The sequence below is a fragment of the Triturus cristatus genome, chromosome 8 (assembly GCF_964204655.1).
Source record: "Triturus cristatus chromosome 8, aTriCri1.1, whole genome shotgun sequence".
In the NCBI taxonomy this organism is placed as follows: Eukaryota; Metazoa; Chordata; class Amphibia; order Caudata; family Salamandridae; genus Triturus; species Triturus cristatus.
Window position 1 is genome coordinate 643,503,507 of NC_140591.1, and position 16,513 is coordinate 643,520,019.

Consider the following 16,513-nt stretch of genomic DNA (forward strand, 5'->3'; position numbering starts at 1 on the left):
TATGAAAAGAAGTCACTGTGAATTAACCATGATCATTCTGTATAAAAATACACATCTACCCTGGAAGGCTCACTATCCATGTTTAGTTAAGATATCATAAACTTATTTAAGGAGATTTAAATAAAAAATAACGATTTCCCAATCCACTGTATAGCCTGCGTTTACACGAATGTGTTCAGAATTGATGGTGAATTAAAAATGTCCTACTATCAAAAGATGTCACTGTCAGGAATTACGTAGCAGGGGAGTGTTCTCTGGCACCGTATTTTGATTTTTTGCGCAACTAATTCAGAACAAACAAAGGTACGGGGTCACCACCAACTAGAAGCCATGCTTTTTTTTATAGTTTGGCTTGGTGACTATTGTACCCCACAGTGAAAGGTATCGCAAAAGTGAAAATTGTGTTTGTCTGGAGGGAAATTCGTTGGTGTATTTTCATAAGGCAGTGAGCTATTTTGCTCATATATTTGCAGAAGGTCGGTCAATTAGTGTGCATTTTACAATGCATATCATTGAGCAAAATTGTTCAATGAAATTAAAACATTCAAATGTATTGGTGTGCTTATTAGTTAAAAAATATATATAATTTAGCTCTTTCGAGTTCTTTGTTTATCAAATGAACTAAATATTTTTAAATCTTGGCCATATACCGTTGTGAATTAAAGGTGACAAAAAATTACAGGGAGGTTGACAATATGTTTTTCTCTCTTACAAAATGTTGATTTTTACCTTATAAGTAACACGTGGGTCAACCTCTTTTTTGAAAACTTGACACATAGATTTTTGTTCATCAAATATTGTGGTATGCTAAATTTCAAAATAAATGAGGCGTTTATTGCAAGATTCACATCAGGTGTTAATTGCACATTAAATAGATATTTTACAAACAAAATCCTGGGATTTTTCAGGTTTATCTATGAGTCAAAAAAACACCTTAAGCATGTGCCCTGTATGAAACGTGTTATTGCACAAAAATAAATGTTATATTATTAGACACTAGAAGCACCTAAATCTCATGGTAGTGGCAATCGAAATGCAGCACATTTCAAATTGCTGCCCAGAAAATCGTAATTTATGTGCATTCAAACACATGGAAGACTAAAATCCATGACCTGGCCTTTTTCTGGGCACCCAGCTCACACTCAGCTTGGATGAGAAGTGTGCATTAAATATTGAAAAGCTCAACAATATATCCACTGTTAGAAGGATGAATGTAGATGGGAGTGAAGTGTGTAGCTCTCATCATATATTTCGAATTGCAGGCAAAAAAAGGAAAAGGTGAATTCTATTCATATTAACACTTAAAGCCTGGTATTAAAGGATGAGAAAGGAATAAGGCCTACTTAGTAAAGGTACAAAAAATGGTTTCCTTTTGATTTGATAAATGCCATTTTTTTTAGCATTAAAAAGGATTTTATTTCCTCCTTCTAAACGAAATATTGTAATAATTTGTCTTTTATTGGATTAATGTTTAAAGGACATATAAAGAGTGACCCTATGAATGGAAAGATATTCCGAAGCAAACCCTATACAAATATTTTTTTTTTTTGCATGTGTGTGTTTATTTATTCATTCATTCATTTATATCTGGTATATGAATATGGAAGGCTAGCATTATCGCAGAAAGGAAAATTATATCATAGGAAATTACATAGCATTTCAAAGAATGCTTCTTTGGTTAAAGTGCTATGTATTGTATGTTGTAGGGCTCGCTTGATCTTGCTTGACCAAAACAAAGTGGTATTATGATTTTTTTTTTTTAAGTGTAACTTTTAGAGTGAAACAGCTGCATGGATCAAGAAGAAAGTGATGACTAGATATCAAATAGAGAACTTCTCCCTTCTTCACGCTGTCACATAGGCGAACTCATTGTTAAAGAAATTGATCCTTATAACAAATTTGACTAGTGGAATGCTTTTCACGGAGAAGAGAAAATGTCTATGTTGTCATCAAGTTTTGCTTCAAAACAATTAGGAGCATTTATTCTGCCCCCCCCCCCAAAAAAAAACAAAGAAGATTAAACTCCTCTTCCAATCATCTACTTGCTGGGGACAAATGTTTGCCTATATGTGAATGGAGCGACAGTCACCACCCCCTTTAATGCACATTGGCCTACTCATTCTTAAAAGCAATGACAATTTTTGTGCTTTCTAGTAGTACTTTTGGCCTGATTCCTAAGCCAATCTGATTAAATGTTGGTCAGATTTCCTAAGCCCCCCCTGCCCGTGTGGCTCTCAGATTGAAGAGCTAATGAGCGTCCTATAGTGATGGCTACACTTTCCACAGGCAGAGAATGGTAAGTCGTGTGTCTAGCATTAAATTCCACTGTGATGGTCATGAACTCCCTAGAATTATTCAACCATTGGGAATCTTGAGTGGGTACATTAGAGGGCAGGGAATGGAGAGAGAGCCTAATGGCCCAACGGGATTTAGTCATTTCCTTTTGGCTTTGTATGATTCAGGTGACAGTTTTGTACACAAAGGGGCATATTTACAAGCTCCTATCACCACCACAATGTCACTTTCTGACGTTGTGGTGGTCGATAGGGGCTTTGCCTTATTACAAAGGCAGCGTTAAGCCACTTAACGTGGCTTAAAGCTGCCTTGTAAATAAGACACCCTTTCACACCGCAACACCCATTGATTTTGACGCTGCCCCATATTTACAAGGGTGGCGTGAATATGGAGCAGTGCCAAAATTAAGACCAGGGAATACCTGGCTTGCCTCCGTCAAATTGACCTATTGGATCCCATCGGCGGATCCAATAGGTCAATTTGACGGAGGCAAGCCGAGTCAAGGTTATTTAGGCTCCTCCACCCCGGCAGGCCATGAGGCACATGTTGATTAACTACTAAATACTACGCGTTCAATCTAACCGTATGTAATTGATTTACGCTGACACTAATGTGCGCGTTTATTTTTCCTTTTTACTTTATCACCTTATTATAGGTCTTTGCACGGAGTGGTACACATGGGGCTGGTCCCCATGTGGTCCTGAAGAAAAGGTTTAGGGGATAACCTCGAAACATGTTGGCTTTCCATATTAGGAACTATTAGCACAGTATTACCTAATTCCTCCTTTTTATTAACCCCCCTTTTTATCCTTTACCAACTAGGAGCACGAATAAACTTATTTATGCTCACTAGCTAGGTAATTTTTAATTTAAACCCACACCACTCCCCTCTCACTGCACTACATATAGTCTCACAAAATAGTGCTCCTACGTAACTGTCGCAAGTCGCAGCACGGCCCAAGCAGTAGATGCTTGTGATGGCCCCAATGATGAAGCTTGTCACCAAGGGGAAACCTTTGGTGAGTGAGAGGACTCAAGTGAAGTATTTTCTTTTCTCTATTCGAGGTGCGTCTTACTCACTAAGTAGACCCCTCCCTTCCCATCTAGCTAGGTTCTCTGATCCCTGATTTCGGATCTTTTTTTGCGTTATTAGTACCTAGGAGGACGAACCTAGCCATATCCTCCTCTCCCCTCTCCTTATTTCGATATACCAATTGTTACCCAGGTCCTTGGACTTTTGTGGGCCACCCCATTATATTATAATCACTATAAATGCAGAGCTGACAATGCAGACTATTACCATGTAATATGTTTTGCCCTAATATACATGAATACTGCTCCAACCTCTTAAGGGTTTTGTCTGAAGTGCTAGGCAAGCCGATTGACTGCTCACCTCAGATCGTTATCCTGGGGTTACTAGAAGATCTGGGTGGGAGGAAGACTGAGAGGTGAGAGATATCTGATGGGCCTGGGTACTCTACTGGGGAATGTGATACAGCCCTGCACTGGGCCACTTTTTTTTAGGTATGCCTGTTTTGTTTTGCAGTTTGTTGTCTGCTTTAAAAACCAATAAAAATATGTTATAAAAAAAACTGTGAGCATTTAGGATTTCATGTGATATCTGTGGTCTAGGTATTCATTGGAATGATTTGCCTACCCCCACATTTTCACTTTCATCAGCAATACCTCCTACTTTGCACATTTTTAGTATGCATTAAACGGTGCACTTGGCATACTATGCATAGCATTCAGGGTAAAAATGTCAAGCAAAACAAAACATAAAATGAATTGTCCATGGGACTCAAGCAATGAAAGGTAGGAGGGACAAAAACAATATTTACAATGACAATACAATAGAAGAAGAAAAGTCTAGACTCTCCTCTCTGACACACAATTGCTATTTCTTTAGGAAGTGCGAATCAGAAGTGACATCATTTCATTGACCAATCTCTAAAATCATGATGTTCATACTGACATGTTGGATTTGCCTTACAACACTAAAGTCAATAAAAAGCAAATGAGAAGTTACTATATAAAATATTACCGTTTGGACAAGCAGTTATAAGGGTCTCATTAATACCACTGTTCATGTATTGGGGATGTCATGTGATATCATCAGTAGTAGCACGGTTGATGTCATTGGCAACATGCAAAAAGAAGAGATGATGTACAGAATGCTGAACCAATCAAACATTCACCTCCAGTCACAGATCTGGGTTAAATCCACCGTGTTTTTGCATGCCACAGCATCCCAGTTTAGACCCAGCCATATGCAAATAAGTCTTGGTCCTGCTCCCCACTGGAGCAGTCCAGCCCCACCTGCCATGCCATGATCTCCCTGGACCAGAAACAAGCCTCCAGGGACTGGTTTCGGGGTACCACCCCTCATCTGCCAGGCTAGCTTGAAACGGGTGGCGTAGCAAGCACGTCATTGGCCATATGGCATATGATGTCATCCTTGATGTTATTATTCTGCTTTTTATAATGAAACAAGAGTCATCCACACTGCAATTTTAGGAGGAGCAAAGGTACCATAGCAACCTTAATCCGCATTATTTCACCTCCTTTGTGAAGTTTCAGACTGAAACCTTTATTCCAGACGCACCACCGTTGTCTTAAATACATTTTTTAGATGAGTCCTTAACATAACAGTAACGTTCATAATATTATGGAAGTGTGTGCTTGCTATACATATTTTGAAAATGAAGGGCTGTGTTCAGAATGCAGAGTGGACATTGACAATAGGTAGTGTCTTTCCACATACAACATCTGGCTACCTATATAATCGCATGTGGTATACATTACTTTCCCTTGAGTATAATGGATGCGAAATTTTATGTTTAAGTGATCTAAACAGGGTAACCTATGGATCCCATTTCCCTGTAATGAGCTGTTTCTGAAATTATTGTTAAATCAACTGAGGGAAGGGTTTGCCCCATTCATTGAAATTTACACAAACTGATAGTCATTTTCCATTCAAATCAAATGTATAAGTTTCCCTGAGAAGGAACAAAGTGAATAATGTCCTACCTTTGCAATAACATGTACCAAATTGCAAAATGTAGCAAATGCATCACATTTTCAATAATACTTTTAAAAGTGGGTCAGTTTCAGGGGGTCGAAAAGGGCGGGATCTGAGTGACAAAGACGTGCCCATACTTTTTAAATTTTGGAATAACAGTTCCCCTACTTTTTGGGAAAAGAGAAAGTATGGTTAATTTTGGCAGTTGAAATGTAAAAAAGTAAACCAGCTGAGCTGTGAAAGTGTGCTTTAGGAGAGTTATAAAAAAATGCACTACATACGATCTGGGTTTTACAAGAATCTATACTTTGGAAGCACTTTTTATCCTAAATCTTTTCACATTTGGTAGCAACTTATCTTATAATGTGTGTAGTGCATGTTTAAAATAATGTCCTCCATATACACAGTGCTTCCTGCCACAAATTGGCCTTGTGGCACTAAATATATAAAAGTCAATAGTTTCCTCTGCACCAACCAGGTTTCAATTCTGTTGCTTCTGTTATATGCAGACCTCTGCAGAGCATTCACTAAAAGATGGTTCATAATGTATGAAAGTGCAATTACCACTGATTAACTTAACTTGGATTTATATTAATGTAAGCTATGCGTTATTATATATGTAATTATGTGAAGTTGAGAGACCAAAAGAAGTTACAGGTTATTTTGATTTTTTGCCATGCCTTTGACCCTGCCACCATTCTCACACAGCCATGGGCCCCATTGCACACAGCACCACAGTTCCCATACGTGTTTTAATGCGCTTTGACAGCTGGTCTGTTTCGAATTATAATTACACAAAGTGAGATTAAAAAAAAACTTACTTGAAACTGTCTTTGTAATTATAAGGTCCATCTGTCTCTTTATTGTTTAGTTAGGACTTGATCATCTGAAAATATATATTTTTTTTTATTCGCTTTTTATTGTAAATAAATGACTGTGTGCTATAAGAATCATGTTTAAAAGTGACGTTGCAAAAATCGCCATTATAATAATGAGTAATTCCAATTCTCTTCCCAAACACAAGGCTCAGCTTCCTTTGACTCGTTTTCAATGGTTACATGACTTCCATAGTTAGTTTTGGTTTTTTTTCTAAAAAAATAAACTGGCCCTTCAGTCACTGGCAACTGTGTCCCTCTCCTGTGCCACTGAGGGGGCTAGCAATACGACCAATTATGCACACATCTGTATAAAATTGAGGTGAGTACCAAATATTGTAATGTCCTTTTTTTGTTGCTTGATTTTTATTATTATTATTACTAATGGTATTGTTATTGTTGTTGTTGTTACTCTTATTGTTATTATTATTATTAATATTATCATTATTACTAATGCTATTGTTATTATTGTTGTTATTGTTGTTATTATTACTATTATCATTATTATTGCTGTTGTTCATGCAGTACTACTGTTCATTCGCAATAACAGTAGCATACTCTGTTTGGATAGTCAGTTGCCAAATGGATGATGAGTGAACCTATTTACCCTTCAAGGACATTTAAGGTCATTTGCTTTTAAACTACTTGCATGTTGAATACATCTATTGCATCTAAACTGTTCTAATTTGAATTGAATGCAACCTGTCCTTGAGATATCAATACATTAAAATGTCCAGATTAGAAGAAACCCAAATTCGAGCTCAGGCAAACTCTCGTTGAACACTGGCTCAATGCACGTGCCAGAGGGGAGCCCTCAGTTCCCAAATTAAAAATGGTTTTGGTATGTCATCTTTGACTCACATGTCAATCATTGTTCCTTGAGGCCAAATATATGAATTAAGGTTCCGCAAGTTATGGATTTCACTCTACAGTTCTCGCCGTGGTTCAGATCAGCAAAAGAAGGACATGTTCACAGTGCAAAATAAGATGCATTTTCACTAACACAAAACATCCCAAAAACTCAGTCCCAAATCATTTTTTTTTCAATGTCTCAACAAAAAACTCATCTACATGCTTCACCTGACCCATGAAAATTGCATATAACTTAATATGCCATGTAAATTAAAATTTACAAAAACTAGAAAGCGGATTCATAGTCACCCCTTCCCACCGCCACCTCCTCATGTATATTCAGCTTTTCTTCCCTCACCTAAAATGTGCAACAGCTGCACCAGCCTTAAACAAATAACAGCACACACAGGAGAAATGTCACTTTTCGAGGCATCTGCTTAAGTTGTAGGCGACTCAGTGCGGGACGATGCAGGGTTATCATTACTATGCTGTGCATAAGGGCTGCTTCAGAGAACATGCTAGAAAGCGTCAGCAGTGCTGAGCTCCCGTGGTCAGGCCTGCCATGGACTCAGACACTGATACCTGAAAGGAATGCATTTCATCCCACTTACTTCAAGTAGATTTTCTCTTTCCGATTATTAGACTACGGCACACCTCTCTGCCGCCCCCAAAAGTCCAAAGTATAAAGGTTGGGGCAGACTGTGCACGTATAGATCAAACATGTGAATTCTAACCACTGCTACCGTGATTCTCTGTAGAGTAAGTAGTTTTCTAGAATGTTCTCAGCTGCTCTGCAGCACGCATCCCCTCAGCTCGGGGAAACATCAACAGTGGGCAATGCGTCCGCTGAGGTCTCCTAGCTCACATCGCACTGGTGCAGTTTGTGTCGAGAGGCGAAGAAAGACTTCACTGGAGACACCACACTTCACCTACGTCGAGTTACACGTACTGGAAGCGTTTGTAGTGAATGAGAAAATACAGGCTGCGTGCAGCACTAAGGAAGTGCCGCAGTGTCTGTGGCTTCAACACTTCGCTGAGGGCAGGGCACCACCATTTAACATGGCCTCCACTAACGAAATGTGAATGTTGTTTCTACTGTCCATACGCTCCCTTCGCGTCAGCTGGTCTTGTTTTATCGATACTCCTTTTAATATAGCGCTGGTCGTTTGATGCAATCCGTACTGCCTTCGAGGCACTGAGTACCTAAAGTACTAAATCAAACTGAGAGCTCTTTAAAGGGTTGTGTTCCCAATCTGGGCACCACAATTTGGGATTACCATTTACTTGCCTTTATTGCTATAGAATTATGCATTTCAATGATTTTAGCGTTTATATGTTCCACAGAATACACCAGTATCAAGATGCTCACCCATCTCTGACCCGATTGCCTGTCCATCCAATCACCATCTATCCATCCATCCATCCGTCCATTCATCATCCATCAATTCAACCATCAAACAAACGTAATCCATTCATCCTAATCAAACCATTTATCAATCCATTGCATCATCCATCAATTTAACCATCAACCAAATGCAATGCATATATCCTAACCATGCCATCCATCCAATCATCATCCATCTACCTAAAGTCCATCCACAAATCATCCATCCACCCAAAAAGCATCCACCAATGAATGTATCCTTACGTCCTTCAATTAAACCTCTCATCCACCCATGTGTCCGCCTGCCTGTCCACCCAGCCAAGACATCTGTTTGTCTATCGGCCTGCCTGCCCCTCCATGTAAACAGCTTGCTAGATATGGAGCAGCCTGCCCCTCCATGTAAACAGCTAGCTAGATATGGAGCAGCCTGCCCCTCCATGTAAACAGCTAGCTAGATATGGAGCAGCCTGCCCCTCCATGTAAACAGCTAGCTAGATATGGAGCAGCCTGCCCCTCCATGTAAACAGCTAGCTAGATATGGAGCAGCCTACCTGCTTTTCGGTATGCAGGTATGCCTGCTGGTTTCTATGCCTAGCAATAGACGGCTTTTTTTTCTACACGCACTTAATATTGGTAAGTGAACACATGGGAAATGAATGCTATGGTAGAGAGGAAAAGCTATGTGTGGGAGCGAGACAGCGCATATGTGAGGGTGGAGTGGGTGTCGGTGTATCTAAGACAGAGGCAGAGACAGCGAGTCAAACATCAACAGACAACTGTTAAGAGTAAAACAGACGCGGAAAGAGACAATTATTGGCAGTGAAAAGGCGAAGGAAGGAATGCAGAGAACAGAGCAGACCATAGGGAACACAGATTGAAAAAAGGATGGATGGATGGATGGATGGATGGATGGATGGATGGATGGATGGATGGATGGATGGATGGATGGGTGGGTGGATGGGTGGATGGGTGAGTGGGTATGGGTGGGTGGATGGATGGAGGTGTGGGTATATTAATGGATGGGTGGATGGATGGATGGATGGATGGATGGATGGATGGATGGATGGATGGATGTGTGGATGGATGTGTGGATGGATGGATGGATGGATGGATGGATGGATGGATGGATGGATGGATGGATGGATGGATGGATGGATGGATGGATGGATGGATGGATGGATGGATGTGTGGATGGAGGTGTGGGTGTCGGGCGGGTATTAATGGATGGGTGGGTGGATGAATGAATGAATGATGGATGGATGGATGGATGGATGGATGGATGGATGGGAGACCTCAAAAATGTGAGGCAATTAGAAGCAGAACATTGATGACGCAAAGAGAAGAACACAGTTCAGATCATTTCATGATGCAGAGATAGAGGGTCGCATGCTTGCAATGTGGTTACATTTACAAAATAATCTGTACTGTAACGAGTTGATTTCCAAGTGGTTTGCCGCAGTATGCATTTTTCGAATCAAATTCGAGTGTTCTTCCTTTTGCTGTGCAACTACAGCTGATATTGCCGAAGACTTATATTTTACCCTAGTGCCTATGTGTAGCGCTGTGAATGGGAGTACATATTTTACATCGCTCACTGTCCACTTCCCCCCATTGTGTGCCGTCCGCCGATTTTACGCTACAGAAGCGCCGCTCACGGTCCCTGTCACAAGAACAGTTCAATAATCGCCCACAATTGAACGTTAGTGATCGTATATGCAAAGTCAGTGTAGGGTGATCAATTTAGCACGGATGAATTGGTGCACAAATGGAACTCCGCGGGGGGGACATTCAGGATAGCAATTACATGCAAAGCTCCTTGAAAGAAAAACATCCAAAGGCAGAAACATGTCTGAGAAGAGGTTTGTGTGCGGTGTTACCATCAAGCAGCAACAACTAAAAAATGCTTTTATGTTCTGTGCACCTCCCCCCCCCCCCCCCCCGTCCTGCTCACTCGTCCAGAACATATCCACGCAAGTGGCAAATGTTTAAGACGCATGCATGTGACGTAGAACCGTCGCGAGGTACCACAACTCCATTTAGAAAAACAACAGGGGCTTGCACCTGCCTGGATAACAGAGGGAAAAACAGCCCTATTTGAGTACAGTGCCGTCTCGCCCCCTGGCTTCAGGTGCCACTGCACCTGCTGCACTCTTTACAGCCACTCCCACCGGGCATGCCCACTCAGAAGGAACAGCCCATCCCGCATGAAGTTTCCAATTTGCTTTTGAGATTTCGTGAATCGCGTGTAACACGTCCTCTCCTGGGGAAAACACCGTGGGAACACTTCCCTAACAGAGCGTCAAAAAATATTTGGGGGGGGGGGGGCTTTGAATAATTGGGCGTGCGCGCGTGCGTATGTGTGTGGCAGTGACACTGCTGACTGTGTCAACTGTCTGCAAGGCTCTCGTGCCGGTCTCGTGTGTATCGGTCTCGTTTGCTGACCGGAGGAATCCGAAGGCAGCGTAGTGAACGCGATCTGTTGCAGCGCGCATTCAATCAAAGCTGAGCAAACAGCGCTACTGTGGCTGCAGCGCGCGCTGGTGGGAAGGGGGGATTTATTAATAAGGGAATCTCTGCCGCATTGGAAAGGGAAACATTCTGCATAATGCCTGGCCGCGGGGAGTGGGGGGGGGGGGGTGGTCTTGTGGAGGAGGGGCTCAGCCGCAATCCCAATACCCACCCCCTCCCCAGTCCTTCCACAGAAGGAGCCCACGCCGAGGAAGGAAGTTCCAACGATCAGCCCAGCAAATTGAAAACATTTTCACTTTAATACTGAAAAATATGCCATTATAAAATTCTCCAATATAATTAGCGAGTTCCACTGCGTGTGACTCAGTTCTCCTTTCCCCAGTTAGACTATGGTTTACAACAGCACAGAATATCTGCCATTTACTTTGCAGCCTAAGCACTAGAGAGTGACATTAATTGGTCATGCTCAACTGCCTCGGTTTCTCTCCCTTCTTTCTTCTTTTTTTTTCAATGTGTACAGTTACCATACTATATATAAAAAAGAAAAAAGAGAAAAAAAAAGAAAAAATGGGGGCTGATTTTTACATTCAGATGGAAAGGCATTTTGGATCTATTTAGAAAAAAATAAACACCCTCACACTGCATATGCATTTCTGCCTCTTTTTTTTTGGAATTCATAGTGAAATAAAAGGGAAAGGAAACGATGAATATTCATGCAAACGTCTTAAATAAACCCATACACATGTTCCTTTGTTCACAGTTTAAAGTAAGGTCCGGACTGCGCCCCCACCACGAGAGAATGCAGAAATGGCACTTGAATGTCGGTAGAGCACGGAGGGGACCTCGGGTGGTGGGTGGGTGGGTGGAGGGTGGCGGTGAGTGGTCGGACGCAGTCCCCGGGTGCTTGCTGAGGGTCCCTGGGGGTGGAAGGGACGTTGGACTTTCCATGCGAGCCATGCAGCACTTTGTATCTTTCAGTCAGGTATTTACATTACATTCATGCGTTCGTGCAGCCTGCCCCTCCTGTGCTGTCACGACAGAGGCCAGCCACTGTACACAAGGGGGGTCCCTGCTCCCAGACCTCGCGCCCTACCACCGCTTCGTCTGCAGTACTAACCTAAAAGAGACCGTCTTGGCAGTCTAGTCCCTTTTCCAGAACTCTCTACCCACTCTCGCGGAGCAAGTGCAGTTGGGGCACGAACAGCTGACCAGGACAGCTCGGTGTCCACTGTAAGCCGGCACCGTGCCAGCCTGGTACCATTTCTTCACACCAGCGGACATTTTCTAGAAGTTAGAATTCTTGTCAACGGGCCTCTTGCCTCTAGCGCAAAGTACAACCCTTGGTCTGTGTCTGTCGGTGTGTGTGTGTGCCTGCGTCTGTGTTGTGTGTTTTTGTGTGGTTGTCGTCTCATCCACCCAGTGCATTGTTCAATGGACTAGCCAGAGTGCCCCTGCGGTCTAGTCTGACAGGGAGTGGGAGCCGCAGTCGTACACCCGGTGGCTCCCGTCCGAGTTGAAAGGCCCGTTGTGCCAGTATGAAGAGTCGCACACTGTCTGCAGGGAGTTGATCTCCGATGCGGAGGAGTTGGCCTCGCGCCGCTTGGTTCGCTTCCGGTTGCGTAGGATGAACACCAGCATCCCCACCACGGTGAAGGCAGAGGTGACAAAGACCAGCAGCAGTCCGGGGACCAGCACCGAGATGGACACCCTGCTGGTCTCCAGGTAGGAGTTGGAGTGGGTGCCCGCCTCTGCCGCCCCCGTGCTGTTCTTTTGGGAGCTGAGGGTGGGCGACACCTTGGCATACAGCAGGGGGCACATCATGTCATTGGAGAGGAAGCGGAAGTCCTTCCCCCAGAACTCCTCGGGGAAGTAACACTTGAGGTCGCTGACGATCACCTCGGGCCCCAGGCGCTCTGCCCACTGCTTGAAAGGCACATTGTTGCAGGAGCAGTCCCACTGGTTGCCATGGAGGTCGATCTGGATGATGGAGGTGAGCTGGTCCAGCACCCCGGCCACTGGCAGATACATGAAGTAGTTATTATGCAGGCTGAGCTTGGACAGGGAGATGCCAGCGAACACATCCACGGGCAAGGCTTTCAGCAGGTTGTTGTTGAGGATCAGGATCCTCAGGTTGGGCACAGGGTTGAAGGTGTTGGGCAGGATGAGCTGGATAAAGTTAAACTCCAGGTTCAGGTACTCCAGGCTCTGCAGGCCGCTGAATTTCTCTGGCATGAGGGTGTCCAGGCAGTTCTTGTCCATGTACAGCCATCTTAGGTCGGTCAGGTTCTGGAACGTGTTGTTCTCCACTATACCGATGTTGTTGTTGCCCAGGTCGAGCAGGCTCAGATTTCGGTAGTCCAGGAAGTGGGCCCTGCGAATGGTGTGGATTTTGTTCTCTCTTAAAAAGAGCTCCTGCACATTCAGTGCCTTGGGCTCGAGGTCGGCCAGGCTCTTGACGTTCCTGCTGCTGCAGTCCACCTTCAAGCCCGAGCCCACGTTCTGCTGACCACAGCTGCACACCAGGGGGCAGGGGATGTGGTGCAGAAGTCTGTTCTTGGCATTGTGCCTGACCACGGCAGGGGTGGGCCTGGTCTTGATCTGCCAGTTGCCTGGCACCTTGGTCCCACCAGCAGGCCCCGACCCTGGGGTGGCAGCCTCCTGCTGACCACTGACTTTCAAGGAGGTGGGGACCGGGCCGGGGTCACACGTCTCCTCCTGGGCCGGAGGGGCAGCGAGGCTGGAGTCCACCCCGTTCTTCAGGGGGCACAGGTCGCGCTCCTTGGTCTCGTTCAGGTCTTTGCCCTGCAGCCGGGTGGGCGCCTCGCAGATGACCCGGCCGATGAGGGCATTCTTCGGAATGTTCTCGAGCCATTCCTTCAGCGAGAAGAGGTCACAGCTGCAGTCCCAGGGGTTATCCTCCAGCAGGATCTCGGCGATGCCCGGTATCTGCTCCAGCACCCCCTCGTAGGGGAGCGTCTTCAGGCGGTTGCCCCTCAAGTCCAGGTGGGTGATGGGCACGTACTGAAAGATGTTGTTGGGCAGGGTGCTGATCAGATTGTCGTTCAGAATCAGCACCTCCAGTTTGTTCAGGTCCCTGAAGGCGCCCGGGTCGATGTCCCTGAGGAGGTTGAAGTCGGCCTGGAGGTACTCCAGGTCGTCGAGCCCCAGGAAGGTGTGCCGCTTGAAGGACTTGATTTTGTTGTTGTTGATGTGCAGGCGCTTCACCAGCTGCAGCCCCAGGAAGGCCCCGGGCACGATCTCGTGCAGGCCGTTGTTTTCCATGTGCAGGCTGACCGCATTGTAAAAGTTCGCGAACTCGTTGGGGAAGAGCCGGGTGAGCGAGTTGCCGTGCAGTAAGAGGTGGTAGAACTGCGACGTGGGGGCGGTGAAATGCTGCAGGTTGCTGAAGCCCTTCTTTTCGCAGTCGACGTGCAGGTCGCCCTCGATCTCGTTGCAGGCGCAGATCTTCTCTTTGCAAACATCCCTTGTCACATTTCCGGCGGCAAAACACAGAGACGTCTCCAGCAGCAGAATCCAAAGCAGCATTTTTAAAAAGAGCACTGCATCCCCGATCTCATGACAAAGTCTGGCGAATCCTCGCAGATATCACCCCGGGGGGAAATCAAAATGAGACACAAATTCAAAGGGCCAAAGAGCGATCGTCCCGGTTGGGTGAAAAAATGTACATTTATTTTTCTCTGGTTCCTTCTTCTGTATTGCTCGCCACTCACTGCAACGAGCCCAGACACCAGTCAATAATTATATCCACCAACTCTCCGGTCACGTAGTGCAAGGCACGCAGAAAAAAGTACAAGGTAAAAAAAACATACGCCACTTGAATTATCAAAAACAAAAAAGCAATCTAACGGTACTTCGGGCAGGCTTCAGCAATCCAAACAGTTCTGGAGGCGACTTGAGCCTTGTATTTCGAAAAAACGGCATGCTACAGGGAGCCATGCGGATTGAAAAATGGGGTGGGGGCTTGTCCTGCAAGATCTGCCCAACACCCTGGCACTGACCTTGCCTGGTGTGTCTTTTGACTCCCCCTGGGGTGCTAAATCCACAGCAAAAGGTAGGTGGGCAGGAGTGCCTGGCGCCGGCCCGTGCCGCCCGGTAACCCACGGCTGTTCTGGGCGCTGTCCGCCAGCCCGCGGTGCTGAAGTCAGGGACCCGGCGCTGCCGTCGTGGAGCCAGTGGTGCTGAGCGCTGCCAGCCACCGCCGAGGCCCCTCGCCGTCCATGTCTCCCGTTCTACCGGGCACCGAGCTCCCTGCTTCCCGCGTCCTCCTCCGGCTGCCTCTGCTCTGCCAGCACAGAGCCTGTGTGTGTGCGCGCTGAAGACAGAGGCGGCGAGAGTGCGGGAGAGGGAGGGAGGGCGGGGGAGAGAGAGGAACTGAGGAAGAGAGAGTTGCTAAGAGGCTCTGCTCGTTCCAGCCTGGTGCACTCTGAAAGATCTGACACCCTCTGCTGAGCTGCAGTGGCAAAAATCCGTCTGCTAAAGGAATGCTGAAAAAAATCCGAGCACAGGGCAAGCGTTAAAAACGTTGGCATTAAAAACTGTCTCTCTATTCAGGCTCTTACCCTAACTGGTTTTTTTTCTCTTTTATCTCAAACACATGGGATTGTTTTGTCTACTGTACTTATTCCCGAGCTAATTAATATCGCACTTTGATGCCTGTTTCGTCAAGGTTTGAAAGCAAAGAGTTGCGCGTTATCTCGGCGTGTCCGATCGGACGTTGCTTGAGGTGTGATTTTTAAATGTATTTTTCTGCCTCCCCCGCAGTAAGCCAGCCCATCATGCAGTTTTTCGCCTTTGTGCTGCTCGGCTCTCCTACCCCGGAATGTGGACACCTTGCAACAGCGTAGCCTGTGTATGATTGATGTGAGCCGGTGGCGTTGGGGGGCTGAGACTGCGTGCAACGCAGGCACTCTGCTTTATTTCCATGTATTTAGACTTTTAAGGGCCGAATGTCTGCACGATAACGCCGAGAGACAGAGTTCGCAGTCGATAATAACACATATTTTATCAACATTTTTTTAATGCGGCTAAAACAAATAACGGGACGGCTAGCATCGATATTTAGTCTGCCAGAAAAAAAGTAATAGTAACCGCCGGTAGGTGGCGTATGCCCTCGCAAGTGGCCCACAGCCCTGGCGTTTGCCTTCCATCTTCACATTCTGACACTGCGGTTACCCCCATCAGGGAAGGTTCATCGGCTGGGGGACGGAGGGGGGTGTTCTGCTGGCTTCGGGAGAGTGAGAAGACTAAGAGAGGACAGGCGGGGGTGGTGCAGGGACGGCGTGGGTGGGGGCGGGGAAGAGCTGGTTCCTTCCTTGTCTATTTATAGAAAAAAAGTCAGCATAAAGCATGTGGCAGCGGGGCTCCGGCGGTCTCCGTTGAATGCTAATTCAGACTGGGCTCCCTGCGTCTGCAGCTTTTAGCGCCGAGGAGCCGTCTGACCGCTCTCATCTGATGCCTTCCAATTCATTTAATTAGACCGGGCGCGTCTCCGCAGCTGGGGCCATTTTTTGCGATCTGCTTTGGTGACTAATGAGTCACTTAGGTGTCTGCAGTCTCGGGAAACAAGGGCGGCGGAGGACGGATTCCTCACTGACA

The 16,513-nt window shown here is 45.5% G+C and overlaps 2 protein-coding genes across 2 annotated transcripts in view; both read right to left on the reverse strand.

Moving 5' to 3' along the window:
* The window catches only part of LOC146802509 (uncharacterized), a 283,337-nt gene extending 267,241 nt beyond the window's left edge, over positions 1–16,096 (reverse strand). Inside the window, exons 1-2 of the mRNA XM_085623762.1 lie at positions 16,091–16,096; positions 14,917–15,289 (exon numbers count right to left, since the gene is read on the reverse strand). Coding sequence (XP_085479888.1) covers positions 14,917–15,289; positions 16,091–16,096 — 379 coding nt within the window. The remainder of the gene's footprint in view (positions 1–14,916; positions 15,290–16,090) is intronic.
* On the reverse strand, positions 11,227–14,917 carry SLITRK1 (SLIT and NTRK like family member 1). Its single transcript, XM_085622093.1, has one exon. It carries the CDS (start codon positions 14,441–14,443, stop codon positions 12,356–12,358), a length of 2,088 nt encoding a protein of 695 aa, XP_085478219.1. The 5' UTR covers positions 14,444–14,917; the 3' UTR covers positions 11,227–12,355.
* Positions 16,097–16,513: the final 417 nt, after the last annotated feature.

Excerpts from the sequence above, each read along its gene's own strand:
- SLITRK1 (XM_085622093.1), bottom strand. The coding sequence starts at position 14,443 with ATGCTGCTTTGGATTCTGCTGCTGGAGACGTCTCTGTGTTTTGCCGCC.